General features: G+C 43.9%; 1 protein-coding gene across 1 annotated transcript in view; it reads right to left on the bottom strand.

Annotated features, from left to right (window-relative positions):
• Positions 1 to 522: 522 nt before the first annotated feature.
• The window catches only part of LOC125485368 (DENN domain-containing protein 5B-like), a 105,973-nt gene continuing 79,353 nt past the window's right edge, over positions 523 to 27,142 (bottom strand). The window contains exons 2-4 of the mRNA XM_048607811.1: positions 3,007 to 3,078; positions 867 to 976; positions 523 to 585 (exon numbers count right to left, since the gene is read on the bottom strand). Coding sequence (XP_048463768.1) covers positions 523 to 585; positions 867 to 976; positions 3,007 to 3,078 — 245 coding nt within the window. The remainder of the gene's footprint in view (positions 586 to 866; positions 977 to 3,006; positions 3,079 to 27,142) is intronic.

Below are 27,142 nucleotides of genomic sequence, written 5' to 3'. Positions count from 1 at the left end.
ACCACCAAAAACAAATTTAAAACATTCTGTTTTTCCAGACGCTCCTCAACAATTGCCAAAATGGAAGTAACTCCATGAATTAGCTAACACTTGCACAATTTATGAATCCAGGGTGAAGGAACAACTAGGACATCCAAGAGCTGTTTCCATTCTAGGTTTACCTCAGGGTTGGCAGACTGCACATAACAATGTATTAAGGTGAGAAAGGAATTCAATTATTTCCTATCAGTTAACTCTGACCTGCTGGGAGAAGCTAGGGTTCACAAGCACACACAATCTACAGGTGAACTCGACTCCAACAGTAACTAATTTTGAACTAAACCTGCATCATCCACAACAGCCTCACCAACATGTGATTCTGGAATAGGGAGGCAGACATCTAGAAATCAGACCATCTCTAGTCCTGCACATTCCCTCAAGCAGACCATTCTGGCAAAATGCCACCTCAAGGGCGGCTATGGTTGTAAATGCCTTGTGATTGGATAAAAAAGGCTTGAAAGGATGACTTCTGCACAACGCCTTTCACAACCTCAGGATGACGCAAAGTAATTTGTAACCAACAAGGTATTTGGCGAAGTATAGTCCCTGTTGCAAAAACAGTTGCCGATTTACATACAGCATGTTCTTGCAACTAACAAACAATGAGATAGATGGCCAGTCGAGGAATAAATCTTGACCAGGATAAAAATGAGATGAAAGGGTCAAGGCCCTCATTGTATGTCTGCAATGGATAGAATCGAGCATGGAAAGATTCCAATTATTAACTTTGGAGCTATCGAAAAACCCAGAGGCTCATATGAGAGAGTGCTGATCCATTGGCATTGCCTGTCTGGGTAATAACAAGGCCTTTACTACTCACTACTCACCATATTGACTGCATCTTGGTCGAAAGGGTTGTACTCGACATTCTGGGGATAGTGAGCTAAAACTTTGGACTTGAACGTTCTCCTCAATGGGCTCTGATCAAAGTTTTCTCCTACGAGATGAAAAGAGAGAATTAAATCATGTTGCAACGACCATGGAACTTCAACAAATGACTCTCCCACTCATTGTCGAAAGGTAGTGAACACTGAAAAGATGGTTCACCAACTTACCTCAGTGAGATAACATTTTTTCAAAAACTTGCATTACCAACATCTGGTTTCATAGAGGGGAAAAAAAAATGCTCCTGTCAAGCCATGCACTCGGAAAAGTCTCAGGGTTTGCAGCCACAACATCACTTCCTGCTAAGCAGCGCAGGATACTGTCTAATTTCACGACATAATTGCACCAGAACCGTCTTAACTAAGGTGCTGCTACTTCTTCCTCCTTAAGCAGTACCAGCCAAAATCAAGGAATGGAAAGCGATAATATATGAACTCAGCTTCTAAAACTTGCGATATAGTTCTCGTCTCCATGTCACAACTGGAGATGGTGCAGCAGAATAAAAATGTGAGGGTGATACCAGAACTGAGAGATCATCAATAAAGATTGGGGTCCTTTACTCTTTAAAACAGGAAGAGGCTAAAGGTTGATGTGATTGAGGTCTTTATCAATTTGGAAGGGTAAACATTTACAACATGCTTCCATATCTGGGCAGACCTAGACTGTGGGCCAGACAGCTAAGATAAACATGAATAAATCCCATGGGAAATTTAGGGTAAACACCTTAATGTTAAGACTGGTGGTAATGTGGAGCTTGCTAACTGCAGGAGTATTTGAGGTGGACCGTTTGGGTGCATCTAGGAGAATCTAGACAAACACAGTTGGGGGAAAGGAATAGAAGGGCATGTCAATAGGGTAAGATGAAGAGATTCATTTGGGGCATAAATGCCAGCACAGAACAGTGGGGCCGAATGGCCTATTTCGGCTCTACGAAATTCTATATTGAAAGGATCCATGTACATGGCCATCCAGAAACACAGTTGTTGAACTGAATTGCGCAGTCCAAAATCTCAGACTGCTCTCAGGCCGTTTGCTGTGAGTGGTTCTGGGGTACTGAGGGAGAGGGAGGAGAACAGAAAGATTATGGGATTGGATTCCTGTTCGCTGTCCCACATGCTGAAAAATGCACCTTGGTAGAAGCTGGGCAACAATTGCAAGCTGCTGGCCAGGCCCTTCACAGTCAAATTTCTTGACAATGTTCACTGCCCTGCCTCACGTATAAGCAATTTGAGTGAAAAAAATCAGAAATATGTCCAAGAAGCCCTAAAAATCGCATGTCAGCGTCCCAAGGAGAGAAGGGGAGATAAAAGAACATTAAACTTCCCACCAATTGGTCAAAAATTGTCACAGATTATTTCAAAATCCCTGCAAAATTCTAGAAAGGCATTAATCACAGTACTGAGATTTGTAAATAGAAATACTTAGCGAATAGTTGAAAGGAGTGTCAATTTTATTCTGTTTCTTACCCATTTTAAAACTTCTCAGGATAGATTTAACGATTGGTAGGAACAGTCTAATTTGTTTAAATTAACAGGAAACAAGGCAAGATAGTGAGGTTAGAGGACATGCAAGAGGCACGGCAGCCCTCTCCCAAGCGCAGAGGGTCAGAGGTCTCTAGTTCGTTATCCCTGCCAGTTATCCTGAAGGGAATGCAGTGGAAACACAAATACTGGGTCACCATCACCACCACAGACAAGGAAAACAAAACGACAGTGTCTTAGAAGAGAGGCCCATCACCAACAGCAGTAAACCAATAGACATCAACCCCCAACTTCTACTAAAGCCAGCAAAGGCCTCCATGGATCGATGAGGATTATTTGAAGGAGAGCTGGAAAGGACGAGTGAAGGATCATTAGTTTGAAAGATAGTGCCAGCCTAGTTTAGCGAGAGGAATAACATTCTACACCCGCTGCCAATCAACAACAGCAGCTGCATCCCAATGAGACCCATAATCCTGCTCAGGTCGGAATGATGGGCCAGCTGGGATCCCAGCAGAATTTCCAGAGTTCGGGAAAGCAGAGGGTGATGCACTCGCAGAGCAAACAGAAAGGTGAGAGATCTCACATGTTTTCCACTGTTTACCTGAAGCTTTGTTTGGACATGGAGTATCTTGTGTCCTGCTATATCGCTCTGCTTCTAGCCACTGGCATAACGCTATACAACACAAATAAAAGAGACAAAATGGTGGGTGAAAATAAATTCAAAAGTAAAATAAAAATTGCTTCGAAAGGTGGTTAGGAACATGTAATTGTTAAGAAAGGCATCACAAGTGTACACAGGCCTTTTCAAACACACAGTAAAAAGCACAGTAATGACAGCAGTTCAGCACATGATTATAGCATCAGAACTCTCTCCCACCCCAACTTTTGATTTAAAGATCGATAAGTTCCTCCTTCTGCCATTCTTTGAAGCAGTGCTTTTTTTATTGCAAAAATATACTTTACCCATAAAAAAAAATCTACATTAATTGACACTAAAGCAGTTCTGTACAGATGTTGCATTTCAGCACTGGAATTCAACATTCCCTGAAGGTGCAGCAACCAATGGCATTGCTTATTCATTCGGGACAGTACTTACATACATTGAGGCAATGTGAGGGTCTGATAATCGAACTTCTGCAGAAAGACCACTGGTCCTTCCCCAAGTTTCAGTGCGTCCCTCAGCACGTAGTCCTGGACCTTAGAATGTGCCAGTCTGCAACACTCAGTCAGGATCAGCTCTTTACACTGGAAGACCAACAAGTTTCAGGCAGACCAAAGACAGTCTTTCACCGAGTTGATGGCCCTCCAGATGCAGTCGATGTCTGTCCGACTGTGCATGCCGGGGAACAGACCATACAGCACAGAGTCCTGCATCATGGAGCTGCTCAGGATGAATCTTGGACAAAAACCACTACATTTCTCTCCAGACCTTCTCTGCAAAGGCACGTCGCAGCAGGAGATGTGTGACCGTCTCTTCTCCCCACTTCAAGGGCGTTCCTTTAAGTAGGGTTAATGGTCAGCACCATATCAGGTATGGATCTAGCTTTACAACTAAAGATGCTAATCAATTGTGAGTCGTGGTGTCAGCTTCACACATTGGTGATGGTAAGGGTGAGGGCATTTAGTTTTAATTTCTAACCATCCTCATGCCTTCTGATCGATTAACCTTGATGCCAAAACAAATTAAGACGACTAGGCACCAATTCTGTTGCCAACTGTGATGAATCAATGGTCTCATCACATGACTTGGCCCCACCCTCCAGCATTCATTGGCCAACACGCCCATCCTTATGCACTTCCGACGTCAATTGGAAAGCAAAAAGACTCATTCTCCAGTACGAGGGTGCTTGACTTGTCAGCCAAACAGCCATTTCATTTCCTACGTTCAATATGCTTGCATTTGGGAAAGAGAAACGTTTAAAGAAAATGGCACAAGAGAAACGGCATTTTGTTTCAAAGATATTCTTGTGATTTTTCTCCAGGATTGCTCACGGCAATGTCCCGTCAACTGTTCAATTCCTGGAGATTACAAATAAAGCAAACCCTACAAGACAAGGTCTGATAGAACATATTTTGTTTGCTGCTCTTTTGGGTTTCGTGGTGGCACAGTGGTTAGCACTGCTGCCTCACAGTGCCAGGGACCTAGATTCGATTCCAGCCTCAGGCGACTGTCTGTGTGGAGTTTGCACATTGTCCCAGTGTCTGTGTGGGTTCTCTCCAGATGCTCCAGTTTCCTCCCGCAGCCCAAAGATATGCAGGTTAGGTGGATTAGCCATGGGAAATACTGGGTTACAGGGATAGGGGGTGTGGGTCTGGGTGAGATGCCATTCAGGATCAATGTGGACTCGATGGGCTGAATGGCCTCCTTCCACTCTGTAGGGGTTCTATGATTCTACATTCCAACAGGGCCCGATCAAGATTACCACTCACCCACCACAGATACATGGATCAGATCACTCACATTTCAAAGCCAGTGGGAGGCACAATTGAGTAAACAGAATTTAAAAATCAAACTAGCAAGAATTCCAGTAAAAGAGATTGTGATCAATTTTTAACATAAGGAACCATAGACCATGTCCTTCTGAGCTTTTTGAGGTTTGCCAGTCATGAAGATCATTCAGAAATAAGGAGTTTTGTTTTCTAACCATGTATCTTCAAATGACTGCAAACTCCTGCTAAGAAACGATCCCTGGCTTCTCTTTCTCCAACACACTTCTTGTTTCTTATACAACATTCCTTGCAAGCCGATAACACTCTTCCTTCCTCCCCTTGTACCTGAAATCTGCAGTTGCTAGGAGACAGCTCTGCCAATCAAATGCAGCTGCTGCCCTTTGACAAAGCCCAATGAATGTCTCTGCTCAAGCCATTGCAATGATCTCACTGTCAAACCCATTCTATCCCAGTGCTGTGGAACTAGGAAAGTATTTACATCTCCCAACCTTCCCCTTCTAGTCGCAGATTGTTCAAACCCACCATTTAATCACTAGTTCCAGATTTACTGCTCAATCCTGCACTTGATCCTTCAACTTATTCAGGAAAATACAAAATCTATTTTCACCTGAAAATTTGCATAGCATCACGGAACAACTCAACTGGAAACAACAGCAGGAATTCATTATCAATTCTCAGTATTGGCAGGCATATGTCCGCATGGATTAAATGGTGCAGCGACGGGTCCCAATATTGTGTCATTGACCAGGCTGATATAGAATGAGAGTGTCTATGAATAGGTCCAGGCAGTGAGCCATGGTACTCGACTGCCTTTCTCTCTTCCATGGTTATGTCCACATCTGAGAGGTGCCAACTGGCACACATTATCAGACCTTCCATGACCAGTGGGCACACGGGGTGGGAGGTGCTGAGGGGGATCATCCACCTCCCACCTCCTCCAAAATAACATTTCCACGTCATTTTGTAAGCTTCATTTGTGATTTGGAGTTTATCATTACAGCACTCTTCAGTGTTACCAATTCTAAAGTTTGCTTAATTTGGACAATGGTATGTTATTTAAAATAATAGAATCATATCATGGTTACAGCTACTACCAAAATGAGGCCATTCAGCCTATCAAGTCTGTGCTGGCTTTCAGCAAGACTAATTCAGTTTGTTCCATGCCCACAAATCCAATTCTCTTGAAAGCCATGATTGGTTCTGCTTCCATCATATTCTCAGACAGTGCATGGCAGATCCTCCCCACATGCTGTGATTTTTTTAAAATTTATTGAAATGATGAGGGGCATCACTGGCTAATTAAGAGCTACACAGCATTTATTGCCCATCCGACACCCACCTTCCAGCAGAGGGTCACTAGATTATTGCCCAGAGGGCAGTTCAGAGTCAACCATATTGCTGTGTCACAGACCAGAACAGGTGAGGATGGCAGTTTCCTTCTCAATAGACAATGGATTTATTATGGTCATCATTTGACTCTTAATTCCAGATGCTTTTTATTGAATTCAATCTGCCATGGTGGGATTCAAACCCAGGTCCCCAGAACATTATCTGGGTCTTTAGATTAACAGTGCAATGATAATACCACTAGGCCATCCCCTCCCTTCAAAGTGTTCATGTCACTTTTGTCAAACTCCTTAAATCAATGCATTCTGGTTGTGAACACTTCAGCCAAAGGGAACAGTTTCTCTCTATCTACTCTGTCCAGGCCCCTCATGACACTAAACAGCTCAGGCAAACTCCTCTCAACCATTCCCATTGGGCTTCCTTGAGAGTGAGTGTCTCACCATTAGAGACCTAGGTCTAGGGAGGGAATGAAGGGAGACATTTATCACTCTCAGTTTCAGTCAGATGTTTGGTTTCATGTAGCCACAACCCATCTGTATTCAGTTCATGTACCATACTACAGAAAGGAGATATTGGTCATGGAACGGAGCTCAATGCAACATTGATCAAAGTCAGGCTGGGACTTAAAGGGTTAAACCGTGACATAACATATTACGTGGACTTTTATTCCCTTCAGTTTAAAAGAGTGAGGACTGATTGAGGGGTTTAAAATGTTAAAATGATTTGCAAATGACTTCCTATTGTGAAGGAATCGACAACAAGCAAACAGAATTTTAAAACTGATCATTCGGGAGAAAAGTCAGTAAGTGTCTATCAAAAGATAAAGGCGAGCTTTATATCATAAAGAGGAGGCAATGGCCTAGTGGTATCATCACTGGGCTGTTTATCCAGATAACTTTCTGGGGACCTGTGTTTGAATCCAGCCATGGCAGGTGGTGGAATTTGAGTTCAATAAACATCTGGAATTAAGAACCTAATGATGACCATGAACAGATTGTCGGGGAAAAACCCATCTGGTTCACTAATGTCCTTTAGGGAAGGAAACTGCCCTCCTTACCTAGTCTGGCCTACATGTGACTCCAGACCCACAGCAATGTGGTTGACTGAGCTCCCCTCTGGGAAATTAGGGATGGGCAATAAATGCTGCCTAGCCAGCAACACCCTCATCCCATGAATGAATAAAGAAAAGCCATTTATCTTTTATGGTTCCATCATTCCTTCTGACCCTTACCCAACAAAGATCTAACTAATCCAGTTTGATGTTTTCAATTAACATTGGCTCGACAGCAGTGTAAGGGTAAGAGTTCCGAAAAGATGGTGGTGGAATATGGCTTCCGAGCCCAGTGGTCATCCTCTCCGTCTGCTACTTCTTTTCATTTCTTTTCTTTCTTTGCCTTCTCTTCTGTTTTTTTTCCCTGTTTTATTTTACTAATGTCCTGTTGAAGGGTTCAGTTGCGGCAACAGTATCAGTGGCGGCGAGCGGGCCCAGCGCTGACTCTCGGCAGCAGTGTTGAAGGCGATTTTGGATTCCCGGCAGTGTCCGATCCAGCGCGGATTCGGAGAGGCGGTGGCGGAGATGTGTTTGGGCTCAGTTTGAGAGCGGCGGTAGCAGCTGCATTGGCAAGGTGGGCCCAAGGCGCACTCATTACGGTGACGGAGGTGAGTTTGGGCCGGTGGGATACCTGGCAGCATTGGCAGTGCCTGCATTGGCGAGGTCCAGCAAGAACTCGTAATGGCGAGGGCATTGGTAGAGGCAAGATGGTGCTCAAGAATGGCAACGCGGTGAATGGGACTCGTGCCTGGCCAACAGGCCCGTGGCTCAACAAGAAGGACTGTAAAGTTGAACACTTTTTCTTCAATTCTTTATTTTTCTGCCTTTATGTTCTATGTTTTGGTTTGTTTTTCTGTGTTTTAAGATGGCGCCAGAGACTGGTGACACCTGTACAACACTTTTCACTGTATTTTGTAACAAAATACTCATGAAGAAATTAAATCAAATCAGTTCCCATTTTCCACAACCCTTTTTGAGTATAAGTACTCCCCAACATCACTCCTGAAATTCTTCACTCCAATGCTCAAGTTATTGTGGAAGCATGGTAAAGGTTTGAGTCACATGTAATTGCATATGTTTCTATTCTAAAATCAATCCTCATCACATGATGAGACCATGAAAAACACGCATTCACAACACACACCATAGAACCTGTTTCATATCTCTGTCTCATGTGCTACTCAATGCCTGCAGCAATGTGCATTCCTGGGCGATTATCTGGTTACATTGCAAGAACCAACACAGAAAAGTCTGAATTTATAGGAGGGAACAGGATTTGACTTCATTTGTCCTTAGCATTTTGGGCAGTAACTGGCAGAAACCAGATCACTGGAATCTCTGCACAATTACATTTCTTAAGTTTTCATGCCATTGAGAAATGAAGTGAGAATTTCCTCATTATTTTGGCTTTTGTTTTCTCCCACAACCAGCTCTTTTAGTCATTTGGTAGTTCAGAACTGGAGTACTGCTGAAAAAGACACGTTGTTGAAGTTTTACTCCGTACCCTCACCAGGACAACTCACAAGAAATTGCTAAACAAAGATAAATCAACATTTATACTGCACGAGAGTACAGCGCTAGTAGGTAGGCTAGTAGATCCTGCTGGATAGACGCATTACCATAGAGAGACCACCAGTTAATGATGACTGACGGTTAACTCCCAGGCCTTGTCTAAACTGTGAAAGAAGCAGTTTGACTCCGATGGGTCAAAACATTACCCAGAGAAATGAACCAAAGAATGGCTGTGACTTTTTTTTATTGAAACAGGCACACTGCGTGCATGTGTTCTTTTCACCTTCATGTTATGTTACACTATTCAGGGAATGAACTTACAGTTAATATCAATAAAATGTTAAGTCATACCTCTTCAGTGACATTGTGTTGGTTTTAAATAAACTGTTGCTGCATACAGATCAGCACACAAAATTCAATGCACATAAGAGTGGCACAGTGGCTCAGTGGTTAGTACTGCTGCCTCAGAGCACCAGGGACCCAAGTTCAATTCCAGCATGGGGTGATTGCCTGTGTAGAGTTGCACATTCTCCCTGTGTCTGTGTGGGTTTTCTCCAGGTGCTCCAGTTTCCTCCCACAATCCAAAGATGTACAGGGTAGGTGGATTGGCCATGCTAAATTGCCCATAGTGTTCAGGGATGTGCAGGTTGGGTGGGATGCTCTGAGGGTTAGTGTGGACTTGTTGGGCCAAAGGGCTTTTGATGATGAATTCATCACAGATAGAGAGGTATCTCAGGCTTGCCTCTGGTAAGTGGAGATTCTACTCATGTCATATTTGTCCTTTGTTCTGTTATTCTATCACACTTTATGTTTTGCGTGTGTTGTTAGTATTTGGTTTTGGATGGTTATATTGCTTATGAACATCAGGGCAATTGAAACACCCGAGCTTTGAAGGTTTTCTCCTCCTTCGGTAGTAAACGTTTCATTCAGCTGTGAGAATCAGTCACAAACCCTGCAGCCAAAATTGTTTCCCAAACCACTCTTCACTGACCAGTTGTAACGTGCCATTCTTAAGGCACTCACATTTTTTATTGAAGCCTTCAAGAGTGCTTTTGGGCGCAGTGTTTCCAACAATCGCTGACCTGGATGCTTATTGCGTTAGTTCACAGAAGTGTTTATTTAGTCAAGGTTTCGCTCAAACTCATTCTCCCATCACCAAATGTACAAGCCATACTTGAGCCTTTGAGACAGTCTTGCTTTGCAATAAGGGAGTATTCCTTGAAGCTGGTGCAGTTTCACTAATGCAGCTTGAAATATCACTAAAAATAGGTGTTTTTCAATCGGATTTTCTCATCCAATCAGTGAGTAGCTCAGACTGTAAGTAACTTAAAATGACAAAGAACTATACGGAAGTATTTGCTAATTACAATGGCATACACTAATCAGCTTCTCAGCAAATAGAAATAAATTATATCAGAAAGCTGTTAAAAGATGCCTGCTAGCATTCTTGCACAGAAACCAACCGTTTAATTTTAAGAGCCTCCTCAAAAGGCACACATTAGCTCCATTCACTGAAATGAAGGCAAATTAGTTAGTGGGCAGTGTCAGGTTAATTGATGGGACCAGCTTAATGAGCAGGGGGTTTCGGTTTCAGCACAGTATTCCTTTTTAGGCCTTTTTTAAAAAATTTAACCATTCTTTTTAAATCAACTATTCAGAGATGTTATTATACGCCTCTGGAACGCCCCTTGAACCTGTACCTCCCAGTCCAGAGGTAAAGACACTACCACTTCCCCACAAGAGAACCTTATATTCTTTTTTTTGTTATTTAACGTATTTTTTCTAATACACCCATTCAGAGATCTTACCACACTTCTCTGAAGCAGCTGGGACTTGAACTAAGGCCTCATGGCCCAGGGTTTGGGATGCTACCACTGTGCCACAAGAAGACCCTAAATTTTCCTTTTAATTTTTTTATATTTAGCCTATTTTTCTGATCACCCTATTTGGAGCTCTTATTACACACCTCGGAAGCAGTTGGGACTTGAGCCTGGGCCTCTTGTTCCAGGGGTAGGGATACTACCACTGTACCACAAAAGGACCCTAATATTCAATGTTTTTTTTTAAATTTTATACTTAACCTATTTTTTCCAAACAACTCATTCAGAGATGTTATTAGACATCTCTGGGAGCAGGTGGGACTTGAACCTGAGCCTCCCACTACCATTGCACCACAAGGGGGCCCTAATATTCCTTTTAATTCGGCACGAATTAATCTCAGAAACCTGATTATCATCAGAGTTAATTTGATTTGACGTTTGCTCTGATTTTATTGATTTCAAGTATCTTTTACTGGGATGGAAAGTCCCAGCCATTCTTTCAGTTACAAGCTTCTGATTTCTAACCTGGAACCATAACCCTGTATTGGAGAACAATAGGAGAGCACGGTTTTGTTACAACAATCAATATACCCAAGAAACTGGTAGACAGTTCAAGCTATGCTCTGTTGTTCAGAGAGATTACGGCTGACTTGCACCTCAACTCCACTGACCTGTCTTTGGTCGTTATCCCTGATTCCCTCTAATTTATAAAATTACTCACTTGGTGGTACCGTAAATTCATCTTACTGAAGAATGAGAACAGATTACTAAGTCTTTTCATCTTACACTCATCAGGACAGATTGCAAGAATGTAAAATTTCAAATAAACATAGCAATTTATACTACGGGAGAAAAAGGTGCTGATTGGTCAGCAAGTGGACGCTGATTTGCCTGATGTTACGAAGAAGAAATTCATAGATTCACACGCAGGGATCCATTCTTTGCAAACAAGAGGAAAATGCAAAAACCTTTGGACCATTTCTGAATTAGCCAGAATCTTGGGGAACCCCTTGAATCCTGTTACATTCTCCGGGGCAATGCCTTAGCCAATCAGAATCAACACACCAACTAACTGGTACTAGAGTCCTGTAGAACACATACAGCTCAGAATAAGACCATTCAGCCATCATTTCTCTCCCTTTTCTCCTTTAGTATGAATTGTTGTGATTGGGTTACCATCTTTGTATTTTGATGAGTGCAAGGTAAGACACTTTGTCAACAACCTTTCAAGTTAACAAAAACCCATCAATTGGAATCTTAAAAATTTTGATCAGCCCAGTTTCCTTCCAGAGCCTTCTGTTTGGGGAAAGCGAGACATGATGGAAAGATGTCAGAAATAGTTCCAGACTCCCACTGCCCCCTGCTTCGTTCTATCAGGCACTACAAGAAACATGGAGGGGGACTGGAACTCATCTTCCAAAGAGCTAGCACAGACATGTCTGGCTGAATGGTCTCCTTTAGCACCCATGATTTTAATCCGTGCTTTTTTTCCCCCATTCCAGACAAAATACCACTCTCAGTCCCGTTCTTCCTTTAATTACTTTAAATACGTGGATCCGATCACAACCCGGCCCCACCCCCACTCCGCAGCCTTCTAAACTCAAGAGAACACTGCCTGCGCTACTTAAATCACATCAAGCACAGTGCAAGCTTCTTGTGAAAATGAGATTTGTCTTGCATCTCAGAGCAGGATTATACCGGCAGCAACCAGTTAGGCCTGGAGGGGAGAACTGGGCAGGGGCTGGGGGAGGATCCAAGAGTGATCATTGCCAACTACAGAATTGGTAAAAAAGATACACAAATGGCACACGCACTTCAGTTTAATTACTTCGGAAACAAATCAATGCTCTACTCTGATCATAAGTCTCTGAGGCTGCACTATGGGGAAATACGTGCCCCTTCCAATCTTCAAAGTGGCAAACAGCAACTGAATTGTATTATTAGGCTGTGCTGCAGTCTGGCCTCCCAAACGTCGTCTTCAAAGCAGCGAGGACACAATGCAGCTTACAACAGACAGCATTTCCGTGCTGGCGTGAATGGTTTCAATAGGATTGCAGAATATATAATAAGCAACAGTGAGCTTCATTGTTTGAGACACCAGTGAGGTCAGCTACAGCCAGTCATTACTGTTCCCTTCATCTTCCGTATTTCTCAGCTGTCCATTGGCTATTTGAGTCGTAGCAACGACTTGGATTTAAATAACGCCTTTGCATGTAGTAAACCCATCGAGTCCATGCCGACCCTCTGAACAGCATCCCATCCATGCTCTCCCCCCTACCCTAGCCCTGTAACCCTGCATTTCCCATGGCTAATCCACCTAGTCTGCATATGGGCCTCAGACCTCTGTTCAAGACAAATCCTCCTGTTACAGAGTCACTGTAGGGATTCTACAGCTCTATGATTCTATGAAAACACTGCCAAATGCTTTGGAGAGTCCAGGCAAAGTCTGACACCGAGCCAAGCATGGTGAAATTAGGACAGGGATCTTCTTCAAAAAGAATGGAGAAGTGGAGTGGGATAGGGAGAGAATCCTCATATCCAATTATTAGCTGAAGGGAACTGTGGCTACATGATGTTCTCCAAACGGCTATAGGATTGAAGGTGGAGTAGGGAGGCTCAGGGCCATGGATGGATTGGAAAACAATGAAGAGAATTTTAAATTTGATGAGGACCAGGTCAGCAGTCAATGAATGGGTGAATTGGTACTTGTTGCCAGTTAGATATTAGCGCTGGGATTTTACAGAAGCTGAACTGCATGCCATATATCAAAGCATTGTTTTGTATGTCCTGTTTAACTGGTATCAAGTTCCTCTATATGACTCTGCACAAACTCCAGCTCCAAACTGGGTTTGAATGGTTTCAACTGAAGCAAGAGTCAGACATGCAAGAAAATGCATGGTGGCATAGTGGCTCAGCAGTTAGCACTGCTGCCTTACAGCATCTGTGACCTGGGTTCGATTCCAGCCTGGGGTGCCTGTCTGTGTGGAATTTGCTCATTCTCCCCACGTCTGCTCTGATTTCCTCCCACAGTCCGAAGATGTGCAGGTTAGGGTGGATTGGTCATGCTGGATTGCCCATGATGTACAGGCTAGCTGGGTTAGCCGTGGGAAATGCAGGGTTACAGGGGTGTGGGTCTGGGTGGGATGCTCTTTGGAGGGTCTGTGTGGGCTGAATGGCCTGCTTCCACACTGTAGGGATTCTGTGGAAATCATTTTGAGGAAAATATTGATAAAAAAGTTTAACATGATTCACAACTTCTGATCCAGATCTTGCTGAGGTTACTGGTTATCAGGTATTTACTCAGCTCCTCGGCAGAACATCCCAGACTAGTGACCTCCAACACCTACGGGCCTAGTGGGCACATGGACATCCTGCCAGTCATGTATCATTTTCTCATTCAACATTATCACCGTTCCTTCATCATTATTCGGCCAAAACCCTGGAAAAACCGACTGACCAACACCTTTATTACAGGGAAGTAGACTGGCTCAAGGATAACACTAATCCACCAGCTTCACACCGAGGGACAGGCAATAAACACTGGCCTCGTCAGAGACATACAGAGAATCGGATATTTTAAAAAGATAAAGTATAGGATCAGGCACAGTTATAATTCATGGTTTCATACTAAAATGTCCAGGAGAAACTTAACTCTTCCACCACTAGCATCGATTACCTGCTCATATATTTTATTGCTGTTTGTGGGAGCTTGCTGTGTGTAAAACAGTTGCTGTGCTTCCTAAACTGCAACTGAGTACACAACAGAAGCACTTCATTGCCTGTAAATATGAAAAATAAGTGTTTGCCATACATGAGATAACTTGCCCACTTTTCCTCAACATGATCTCTTATTCCACTGGAGAGGGAAGGCAGGCCCTTGGTTTGACATCTCATCCAAAAGGCAGTACCTCTGACAGTGCAGCACTCCCACAGTACTGCACAGAGTTGCACTATATTTTGTTCTCTGGTTCTAAGGGCAGGACTCGAAACCACAACTATCTGACTCACAGAGAACAGTGTCACTGTTTAAGAAAAAGAGGCGTTCTTGAGGCAAATTTATTGCCTCTCTTCTCCCTTTGTAGGAACGTTTGTGGGAGTTAAACCCACAAACCTCTGACTCGATATCACAGCCCATTGCAAGTCAATTTGAGTCAATACATCATGTTTCACTGTGGGACATGCCTCGCATCATTCCAGTTTCGGACTTGCATTGTTTTTTCATTCATTCACAGAATGAGGGCGTTGCGGGCTATGCAGCATTTATTGCCCATCCCTAATTGCCCAGAGGGCAGTTAAGAGTCAACCACATTGCTGTGGGTCTGGAGTCACATGTAGGCTAGACCAGGTAAGGATGGTAGTTTCCCTCCCTAAAGGAAACAGTGAGCCAGGCATGTTTTCCGCCAATGGATTCATGGCCATCACTAGGATCTTAATTTCAGATATTTATTGAATTCAAATTCCACCATCTGCTGTGGCAGTATTTGAACCAGGATTCTCCCAGGACATTACCTGGGTCTCTGGATTAACCGTCCAGCAATAATATCACTAGACCATTGCCTCCATCAGTACTTACTCTAAAGTGATACAGTTGAACAGGATGACAGAAGAAAGCAACACATGAGGAAGATATTCAGTCCATTGAGTCTGTGACAGTTTTTTGTTCAAGCAATCCCAAACTAAACGCACTAATCCTCTCGTTTCTTCATAGCCCAGCAGCTTCCTTCCCCTGTTACAAACATTTCCCTGCTGTTTCCTAAAAGGATGCCACGATCTCTTAAACATTAGAAAAAGTCAGAATCAGCAGCAGGAATGGACTGTACAGTTCCTCAAGCCTGCCCCACCATTCAACACAATCTTTTGTCTCAGCTGCAAGTTTGGGACCTTTCCCCATTTCTTTCAATCCCCTTCCAGAGGGTAAAACCAATAATAACATGGGAATGAATGTATTGCTTATGTTGGAGCTCCACTTTGAGGTAGATATGACAAGACAGATCAGTACATATCATTTGCCGACTTCACTGGTTTGTCTTTCTGAGACACCCAAAACTTCAGTCTTGAATATGTTCCAAGACTGAGCACCATAACCGTTTGTGGTGGAGAACTCACAATCATCAAATTTAAAAACAAAATCCCGTCTTCTCAGTTCTAAATTATCAGCCCCTTATTCTGAGACAGCAGCCATGTTCTAGATTTCCCAGCCTCTCACAGTCAATCCTGTTCAGAATCTTCTATGCTTCAATAAGATCACCTCCAATTCTTCAGAACTCTGGACAGGATAGGTCCAATTTACTCAGTCTCTCAGCATATGACAACTCTCTCCCATTTTGGTTAAGCAAATCAGGGCTGGGCGTATACACTTAATGGTAGGGTCCTGGCGAACTTGGGGTGCAGGTTCATTGTTCCTTGAAAATGGAGTCGCAGGTAGACAGGGTGGTGAAGAAGGCATTTGGTATGCTTGCCTTTATTGGTCAGTGCATTAAGTATAGAAGTTGAGATGCCATGTTGCAGCTGTACAGGATATTGGTTAGGCCAATTTTGGAATACTGCGGACAATTCTGGTCCCCTTGTTATTGGAAAGATGTTGTTAAACTTGAAATGGTTCAGAAAAGACTTACAGGGAAGTTACGAGGGTTGGAGGGTTGGAGCTATAGAGAGAGGTTGAATAGGCTGGGGCTATTTTCCCTGGAGTGTCAGAGGCTGAGGGGTGGACTTTATAGAGGCTTGTAAAATCATGAGGGGCGTGGATTGGGTGAATAACCTTCTTCCCAGCGTAAGAGCGTCCAAAACTAGGGGGTGTAGGTTTAGGTGAGAGAGGAAAGATTTAAAAGGGACCTAGGAGGCAACTTTTTGACACAGAGAGTGGTGCATATATGGAATGAGCTGCAGAGGAAGTGGTGGAGGCTGGTACAATTACAACATTTTAAAAGGCATCTGGATGGGTACATGAATAGGAAGGATGTAAAGGGATATGGGGCAAATGCTGGCAAATGGGACTAAATTAAGTTAGGGTATCTGGTCAGCATGGACAAGTTGGACCAGAGGGTCTGTTTCCGTGCTGTACATCTCTAAGACTCTAGGACTAATTGAATGAACCTTTGCTTAAAAGAGTGTAACTTTGCTTTGATATGGAGACCAAATCTGATCACTATACTCCAGGTGTGGGTTCACCAAAGCTCTGTCCAACTGCAGCAAGGCGTTCTTTTTTCTTGGACTTCAGTCCCCATGTAATGAAGGCCAATATGCTATTTGTCGTTTTAATTGCTTGTATACCCCCATGCTAATTTCCCAGATTTATTGAAAGCATAAGTCTCTGCTTCTGATACCACTTCAATCATCATTTTTATAAGCTATCCTTTCTTTGAGCCCCTCTCTTCACTCATTTAAGAGCCAATTTAACTTGTTAACTCCTTGTTACAGTTTCAGTATCCAGAGGGGATCACCATCACCCCATTTGTCCTGTCAAAACCCTTCCTAACTTTAAAAACCTCAATCTAATGCACTCTCGAAATGGAAGCTGGGTCTAAATACATCAAAGCCCTGATTTTAAAGCTGGGAATGTTCCTGTAGTTCATGCGATATCAACAGTGTCTGAAAATGTTGTGAAATCCAATAGGGACAAGGGAGGTGTTTCCAGAGTGACACATTGCATCATTAAAAACTCCTAACCACAACTGGATGGGACTTTAACCCCATAATAACCAATAGCCGGCAGAGTTCATCAAGATTAACCACTGATAGTGGGAAATGTTGCTGTCATAAAACAATGTTGAATACCTGGATTTCACTATCAGCTGGGCACAAAATGCTAAAATACACTATCCCATTGTTCACGTCTAACATTAATAAATGCTTCAGCTTCTGCTAAGTGGCCAACATTTGACTGGATCTCTGGCATGTGACAGGTTACAGGTACAAACGCTTTAATTAATTCAGGCACTATTGCTCCAATAAACATTTGGACGTTTTGCAACCTCCCCTCCCCCTATTGTTAAAGTTTCCTAGGCAATTAATCCGATGACAATACGTGTCTCACAAATTCCTTTCACCAGACTAGGGCTTCATATCTCCATTGCTAAAGATGCCTTGAAGAGACACAGTTGGCAATTTCATGACAAAATTCTTTCTTTCTCTGTAACTTGCTAATGCCCAAATGGGCGGCACGGTGGCTCAGCCTTTAGCACTGCTGCCTCCAAGGACCTGGGTTTGATTCCAGCTTTGGGTATCTGTCTGTGTGGAGTTTGCATGTTAGGATAATAGAATCCTGACGGTGTGGAAGCAGATAATTTGGCCCATCGAATCCACACCAACCCTCTGAAGTGCATCCCACCTTCCTACCCTATCCCTGAAACCCTGCAATTCCACAGCCAATCCACCTAACCTGCACATCTTTGGACTGTGGGAGGAAACCCACAGAGACATGGGGAGAATGTGCAAACTCTACCCTGACAGTCACTAAGTTTCCCTGTATTCTCCTGGGATGCGAGAGCTAGGTGGATTAGCCACGGTAAATCCGGGGTTACTGGAATAGGGTGGGTCTGGGTGGGATGCTCTTCGGAGGGTCGGTGCACACTTCATGGGCCCAATGGCCTCTATCTGTGCTGCAGGATCCTATGATTCTATGAAATAGGTCCTGAATGCTGCTGCTATAGCAGCACATTAGTGCATGCAACCTCTGAGAACCAATCCTCTCACTTGCAGCATACGAACTTTCTATCACAATCTCTTCTTGTAGACACACCACTATAGTCAAAGGCTATATTTTCCTTCCTTCTCCTTGCAAGCTCCCAACTCTGCCCACCTTCAGTTTCAGCTCACTGCATTCTTTTGTCCTCCACACCATTCAAACTGTCACCCCCTTGGTTGAGACCTTTAAATGGGCAATTAATTTAACATATTTAAATTGCACCCTTTCACAGTGCACCCTTGTCCCAGTTCAAACGAGACGTATTTATCTACAACAGAATCTAGTTGCCATGCTTCAGCTGAGGGATTCATTCACATCTTCTTGAGTGTTATCATTCCTTTCCAATTAATTTCGGTGTCATCTAAATGTAACAGTTGGGTGAGCAGTTGAAGCTTCACAATCAAACCTTACAAAAACTGTCTCATCACTACCCCAATTTCTACTACACCTTAAAGATATAACAACTGGCAGCTTAACAGTGGGAAGCTAACTTAAATTACTGTTATTATCAAGTGTTGCGCACCAGAAGATGTCTACCCCATGCTCTGTAATTATACATCTGCTCTTTATCAGAGAACCAATTTCTCTTAAAATTGTGTAGTGTACAATGCTCCGGTCTAGTGTGCAATCAAGATTTAAACGCAGGTCATAACAAGCAAGTGGGCAAACTGGGCAAAGGGTTTATACAGCCCATGAATTCCAAATGTACTCACAGAGGCACTGGAACTGAATGTTGCTTTAAGTTAAAAACGATTCAATAGATGTTTTGTTTGTCAATGGTTTACACTGATTTGGTCAGTGACCCTGCCTGAGGGCCTTAGTTTCAATAGTATGTTGAGCTCTACCTTGTTTCTCTGTGTAACAAAATATCTTCCATGTTCTTACGTCTCAAAAAATCTTGACTTATGACTTAGAACACTGGAACAGAATGAAGCTATTTAGCCCCTCAAGTCTGTTGGATCATGGTTGTTTGGTTGTCTTTATTTACTCACCATTGCTTCGTATCATTTTGTTCCCTACCTTATAAAATTGCATCTGTTTCTTGTCCTGAAAGCTCCCAAGCATCCATCGACATTTGGGGGAACGTGTTCCAGATTTCCACTACCTTTACAGAGATTTCTAATTTCACTACCTGGGCTCTGAAACAAAATACTTGCATTTCTATAGCAGCCTATATGGCCCAAAGTACTGTAAAAATACGTTTGAAATATAGTCATTATTGTAACGTAAGATACATGGTAGCAATAGTGCACAGCACAATCCCACACAAACAAAAAACTAGACAATGAGCAGATCAAATGGCAGCACGGTGGCTCAGTGGTTAGCACTGCTGCCTCACAGCGCAAGGGACCCAGGTTTGATTCCAGCCTTGGGTGACTGCCTGCTTGGAGTTCTCGGTGTCTGCATGGGTCTCCTCTGTGTGCTCCGGTTTCCTCCCACAGTCCAAAGATTGGCCCTGCTAAATTGCCCCATAGTGTCCAAGAATGTGCAGGCTAGGTGCATTAGCTATGGGAAATGCAAGATTACAAGGACAAGCTGGGGGGGTGAGTCTGCATGTCATACTGTTTTGGAGGGTCAGTGTGGACTCAAGGGCCGAAGGGGATTCTATGATCTGTTTCTTGTGCTATTGTGTGAGGGATAATGTCAGACAAGGGGAGGCAATGGTATTGTAACAATGTCAGTTATGATCCATGGACACAGGCTGAAGTCCCTGGAAAATATATTCAAATCCCTCCCCACAGCCCTATGGAATTTGACTTCAATATTTAGAATCTGGAATCGAAAAGCTAGTTTCATGGTGATTGTGAAACCGTTGTTAATTGTCAAGAGATGACCGATCTGGTTCACTGTTGTCTCTCAGGGAAGAAAAGCTGCCATCCTTGCCCAGTCTGGCCTATATATGACTTCAGACTTACACCAAAGGTGGTTGACTCTTAATTGCCCTCTCAAATGGCCTAGCAATCCAGTCACTTGCATTTTGCTACAGAATCTAAATGGAACGCAACTAGACAGATCATTCAGCATCAACCTAGGCACTAGGAAGGACACAGAAGTCTCAGTTTCCTCCTCTCCAGCTGGGACAAAATCCAGGAATTCTCTTGTTAACAGTTCTGTAGACTCACCTACACCCAAAGGGCTGCAGTGGATCAAGAAGATGGCACACCACCACCTTCTCAAGGGCAATTAGGGATGGGCAATAAATGCTGGACTAGTCAGTGATGCCCACATCACATGAATGGCTAATGTTGGCCATGACAGCTTCAGCCAAAATGTCCACATTGGGTAGTTAGCGAAGAGTTCCTTTAGACAAAGCTTCCCTCTCTAGGGTCCTTCCCTCATGGTGGCTCAGTGGTTAGCACTGCTGCCTCAGTGCCAGGGACCTGATTTGATTCCACCCTCGGGCGACTGTCTGTATGGAGTTTGCACATTCTCCCAATGTTTGAGTGGGTTTCCTCCAGGTGCTCCAGTTTCCTCCCACAGTCCAAAGACGTGCAGGCTAGGTGGATTGGCCATGCTACATTGCCCAGGGTGTCTGGGGACGTGTAGGTTAGGTGGATTGGGCATGGGGAAAATGCAAGGTTAGGATGGCTGGGTGGATGGTCTTCAGAGGGTCAGTGTGGGGGACTCGATAGGCCGAATGGCCTGCTGCCGCACTGTAGGGATTCTGTGATTCCCCCTATCCCATGTAAATAGCTGTAGCTCTGTGTTAGTAGACACAGTCCTTGGATCTCATGTGGTGACACTCATTGGTGCCAATGTGCTTTTTCACTTTGCTCATCTCTGCCAACAAGTCAAAAGATAGATGGTGAGATCCACCCACACAGCCCGTGTCATTCTGTTCCAGAGTTATCCAGGTGGCATGGTTACTATGTGAAATGTCAGACAGTGATAAATCAAGTGCTTCCTGAAATCCATGGTGTAAATAGCCCCAGCCTATTCAGCCTTTCCTGAAACCCTCCAACACTGGCAACATCCTTGTAAATCTTTTCCTACAGGGTACTGCAGAGGGCATTTGGCACGCTTGCCTTCATTGGTCAGTGTGTTGAGCATAGGAGTTGGGAGGTCACGTTGCGACTGTACAGGACATTGGTTAGATCACTTTTGGAACACTGCGTTCAATTCTGGTCACTCAAAGCACACACAAGTACAGTCTTTTAAAATTTTTTTTTATAAATTATCATTCATGGTATGTGGGCATCGTTGGTTTTCTGTCATTTGACACCCTCGTCTCCCTTTCCTTTAACAAGGTGGTAGTGAGCTGTCTTCCTGAACGGCTGTAGATTGTGGCAAAAGTATCTGTTGGGGAAAGAGTTCCAGAATTTTGACTGGGTGAAGATGAAGGAATGACAATACAGTCCCAAGTGAGATTGCAAGGGAATTTGTAGGCGGTGGCGTTCCCACTTACCTGCTGCTCTTATTCCCCAAGATGGTAGAGGTCGTGGATTTGGAAGTGCAGTTAAAAGGAGGCTTGGTAGTTCCTGCAACGCATTTTATAGATGGTACACACTGCTCTTATATGGATACAGAACGTAGATGGATTATAAGATTCAATTTTGGATCAATAGTAACTCGAAAGATGGTGGCAGTAGGGCATTTATTGACGATAGTGTCATTGTTGGTATTGATGCTACTTATTCAATCTTTGAGTATTGAGATAAAATATTGTTGCATGATGTCCAGATAAAATAAAGAAATGCCTCCTCCCAGGCTCTAATCTCCACTTCCTGTGCAAGAGTGTCACGGATGGGCACAATCCCTGTGATTAAGAGCTCAACATAGTGCGAGTGATGTTCGCTTGAGAGCCTTTTCACAGGAGGACTGCCAAATTTGTGCATGACTTGAGGCAATGTCTCAAGTGCAAACAGCAACCCTTTCACTTCCTAATGACAATGATCAATTAACAGGGACAAGGCGATCCATGTTCCCACTGGGTGGGGGGGGAGGGGATCGCGGTAAATAGTAATGATGGATACAAGCAACTTTCACAGTCTGTCCACATGAATTGTGCAGAACACAATATTCGTGGATTATACATCAAGCAGATTTTTCAAGGGCACAGAGATCTGAACAGCTTTAGTGTGCAGTACTGGTGATCTGTCACTGTGTAACACTGGGGTACAGTACTGGTGGGGACAGGTCTGACACTGTGTAACACTGGGCTACAGTACTGGTGGGGACAGGTCTGCCACTGTGTAACACTGGGCTACAGTACCGGTGGGGACAGGTCTGTCACTGTGTAACACTGGGCTACAGTACCGGTGGGGACAGGTCTGTCACTGTGTAACACTGGGGTACAGTACTGGTGGGGACAGGTCTGTCACTGTGTAACACTGGGGTACAGTACTGGTGGGGACAGGTCTGTCACTGTGTAACACTGGGGTACAGTACTGATGGGGACAGGTCTGTCACTGTATAATACTGGGGTACAGTACTGATGGGGACAGGGCTGTCCCTGTGTAACACTGGGGTACAGTACTGGTGGGGACAGGTCTGTCACTGTATAACATTGGGGTACAGTACTGGTGGGGACAGGTCTGTCACTGTATAACACTGGGGTACAGTACTGGTGGGGACAGGGCTGTCCCTGTGTAACACTGGGGTACAATACTGGTGGGGACAGGGCTGTCCCTGTGTAACACTGGGATACAGTATTGGTGGGAACACAGGATAACTTTCAGAGAAACCTTTTCATGCAGCAAATAGTTATGATTTGGCTTGCACTTCTTGACAGTGTGGTGGAGGTTGGTTTAAATGGATATTTCAAAAGTTAAATGTTTAAACACTTGAAAAGATTTGCAGGACGGGGGAGTGGGACTAGTTAAGCTGCTCTTGCAGAGTGCTGACACAGCCACAATAATCAGATTGACCTCCTTCTGTTCTGTAATCTCATTAAGATTCTGTATTTCTGCTGTCCTAGGGTGCTTACATTAATTAGAGCAAACCGACACTCAGGTAGAGTCTCAATCCCAGCTCAAATGAGGCCATTCAGCCCTTCAATGGTTTGGTTCCCCGTCATGTGTTGCACCTTGTCGAACGAAAATGCATTCACTATGGAACCCACTGGCATCAAGATGGAGGTAATCAATTCTGAACGGATTTCTATTGTCAATGCTCTCCCTCATAAGTACCGAGTTGAAGATTGAATCGTTTTCACAAATAAAATTCTATGTACTTGTATTATTGAGTCGTGGTTGGAAGATTTGGTTGTAAACCAAAACGGGGCGGCACGGTGGCTCAGTGGTTAGCACTGTTGCCTCACAGCACTGGGGGGACCCGGATTTGATTCTAGCCTCGGGTGACTGCGTGGAGTTCGTACATTCTCCCTGTGTCTGCGTGGGTTTCCTCCAGGTGTTCCGGTTTTCTCCCACAATCCAAAGATGTGCAGGATAGGTGGATTGGCCGTGCTAAATTGTCCCGTAGTGTCCAGGGAATGAGTAGACTAGGTGTATGAGCCATGGGAAATGCAGGGTTACAGGTAGGGGGTGGGTTTGGGTGGGATGCTGATCGGCAGGACAGTGTGGACAAATGGCCTGTTTCCACACTGTGGGGATTTGTTTGATTTGGCAGGGAGTTGAAACAGACGTCTCTATCTGCTCCCTGTTAGACATCCCTCACTTTATTCAGTTCCACTGCTTTCAATGGAACCGTGTGTACATTGCACATTGGGCAGGCACTGAGACTTTTCCCACCTCCATCTCCAATCTCACCCCTCAACTATTTCCTATGTGTTTGCATTTGTCAATCCCACGTCAAGACAGATTTATCAAACCCCAACTTTAGGTAAGTATGCAGCACAGCTTCAGTACAAATCTCTGCCCACCTTGCTGATAGAGGCTACCAATTCGTGCCAACCAATGGGTAGATATGCACCATAGAATGAGACAGGGTCCTCCAAACATATGCCACATGGAGCTGAAGGAAGGAGACTCTCACAGCCTTTGTTTAGTTGGTGCACTCCAGCCTTAAAATATAGACCCTACCTAAAAACACTGCCCTGACAGTCATTTGCCATCACCTGTTTCAAAGGATACACACAGAGACACAATAATTAAAAGCTTTGATCTGGACTGAAAGATCTGACCTTCAAATACATCTGCTGCTGGAAGGCAGACAGAGGGTGACGCCTCCTCGCATAGTGGTATTTATCGAAGGGATGTCTGGCATCTGTTGGTATCAGCTTCTTTATATAGTTACATTCAGAGGAGGAATTGTTGCCTTTCTATGTTGGTTACATGAAGTAGACAGAAATATGCCCCCAAAATAGAACAGAAGAAAGTGGGTCAAACAGAAAGATTTACAACACTCACTCCAGCAGAGTTAGCTATCCTTTCTCGGTTGCCCTAGCAAAGCAGCCTTGAAGCATTTCAAACCTTGTCAAGTTCACACCAATGTTAACATTATCTGAATAAAACTTATTTTTGAGTGAAGCTGTCAGAGGCTCGCACTCATTAGATGTTAATTTACAATTACTGCTGCAATAATTTTCAATAATTTGCAATAATGGGTGCCAACAAGGCCTTATACCCTTACTCCCAATTTTCATTTACAACTGCTGACCAGGATTTCTGGACTATTGAACTGTGAAGGATGACAAGCTAGAGGTCAGTCCCAGTCACAGCAGCGACCAGAAGTAGGACAACTGGATGAATTTTGCTGGTATGTTGAGACATAATTGAGCTTTCCAATTTCTGCAGCGTCAGAAACTAACTGGCTCCCAATCTAAATGAGGGTTTGGATCTAGAACCCATGTAACCTGTGTGGACAACAAGGTGTAGAGCTGGATGAACACAGCAGGCCAAGCAGCATCAGAGGAGCAGGAAGGCTGACGTTTCGGGCCTAGATCCTTCTTCAGAAAATGGCTGACGTTTCGGGCCTAGACCCTTCTTCAGAAAATGTGGGAGTCGGTGGGCTTGAAATCCAACTTCCTACAGCCAAAGGGGGTGGCCATGGGTACCCGCATGGGCCCAAGCTATGCCTGCCTCTTTGTAGGTTACGTGGAACAATCCCTCTTCCGTAGCTACACTGGCCCTAAACACCACCTCTTCCTCCATTACATTGATGACTGTATCGGCGCCGCCTCATGCTCTCACGAGGAGCTCGAACAGTTCATCCACTTCACCAACACCTTCCACCCCAACCTTAAGTTCACCTGGACCATCTCTAATACCTCTCTCTCCTTCCTGGACCTCTCTGTCTCCATCTCCGGCAACCACCTAGAAACCGATGTCCAGGATGCCTAACCTGTGTGGACGCATTTTATTTATGACTTACTCAGAGTCCAAATTTATTATATATAATTCCCTTGCATTGTATTTAATTATAATTTCCTACCACAGTGCACTGATCTCCGTTAGACTACTATCCAAGTACTACGGAGAGATTCTGGCATGCAATTTATTTTCTGTCGGTCCGATTGCAGGGTTATAGTAAAGTCACCATAGTTTTACCAGACATTAAAGGGAGGCAGCTGGTGATGGTTTAACCTGAGAGTCACCATGCCTCAGGTGAGGGGAGAGATTGAGAAGCGAGAGTCCTTCACGGTAACCTCAGCCAGTGTAGGGAATTGAACTCGTGATATTAGCATCACAAACCAGCCATCCAGCCAACTGAGCTGACCGACCACCGTTGCGGTGTTATAATAAGCATCTAGACATAGCATAAGCGATCTGTTCAAACGAAGAAGGCATTATTGAGAGCAGCATTAGATTAGACCAGAAGGGATTGCCTCTGTCAATGCAGAGGTAGCTGATTTAACTAGGTTTGTACATGGAGTGCTAAGATTAACCCACGAATCCTTCAGTTCTGGAAGGAAAGCGAACAAACAACCATCACTGCTGATCATCCCCCACTTATTCTTTCTGGGAAGAATGTCTGACTGTTGAATGAGGACGGGATCAAGGTTCCAAGTCATTGGTGAAGGGTCATGGGCAGTGAATCTTTGGAATTCTTTACCAGACAGGGTTGTCAAAGCTGGGTCATTAAGTATATCCAAGGCTGATATAGACAGACTTTTAATCGGGAACTGATTCAAGGGTTATGGGGAAAAAGGCAGGAAAATGGGAGTTGGGAACTATTAGATCAGCCACAATCTTACTCAGCCACAATCTTACTGAACGGCAGAGCAAACTCTATGGGCTGAATGGCCTACTTCTGCATACAGCCAGAGAGATAGAGAGAGAGAGATAGATAGAGAGAGAGAGAGAGCGCGGGCGAGCTACAGGAGATCTGGAACAGGCAATTGTGCAGTAAAAAGTGTAGATATGTAAAATAAATAACCATTTAACTTAATCTCATTCCTCCTGAGATTCATTGCATTAAAAAATTCCTTTATTTTTCATCAAACTCAAACAACAGACTCAGGCAGGGCTCAAATTCCCAAATTCTCAATTACAGCGACTGAGTAAATCAAATTTATTATCCTGTGGAAATTCGACCCAGTGCTTTGAAGATTGAATTCTGCAATTTTACCAGTTTGTAATTAGGCCCACTGGTTTATGGTGAATTAAACAACTCAGATTTCCTTTTATATTTATTCACATGGAGTAATGTGGTGGGGATTGTGCTCTGTTACTCAGTCCAAATCTCAACAGAAAACACACAAATCTGTGACCTTGGCTATCATCTTTAGCTGAAGTCGCTCACTTGATGAAAAACATCTCTGTTCGTACCAACCACCGCTTCTAAAGATAAAGCACCCAATCATATATTGAAGTGATTCAAGGAATCATGAGGCTCCATGCAACTACACATATGGTTGAGGCAGAGACATCAAGTCCAATTCCTCACTAATTTTGAATCAGAGATAGTAGGAACTGCAGATGCTGGAGAATCCGAGACAACAAGGTGCAGGGCTGGATGAACACAGCAGGCC

This window comes from Rhincodon typus, chromosome 18 (genome assembly GCF_021869965.1).
Source record: "Rhincodon typus isolate 14 chromosome 18, sRhiTyp1.1, whole genome shotgun sequence".
NCBI lineage: Eukaryota > Metazoa > Chordata > Chondrichthyes > Orectolobiformes > Rhincodontidae > Rhincodon > Rhincodon typus.
This window is presented reverse-complemented; position numbering and strand designations above follow the sequence as displayed.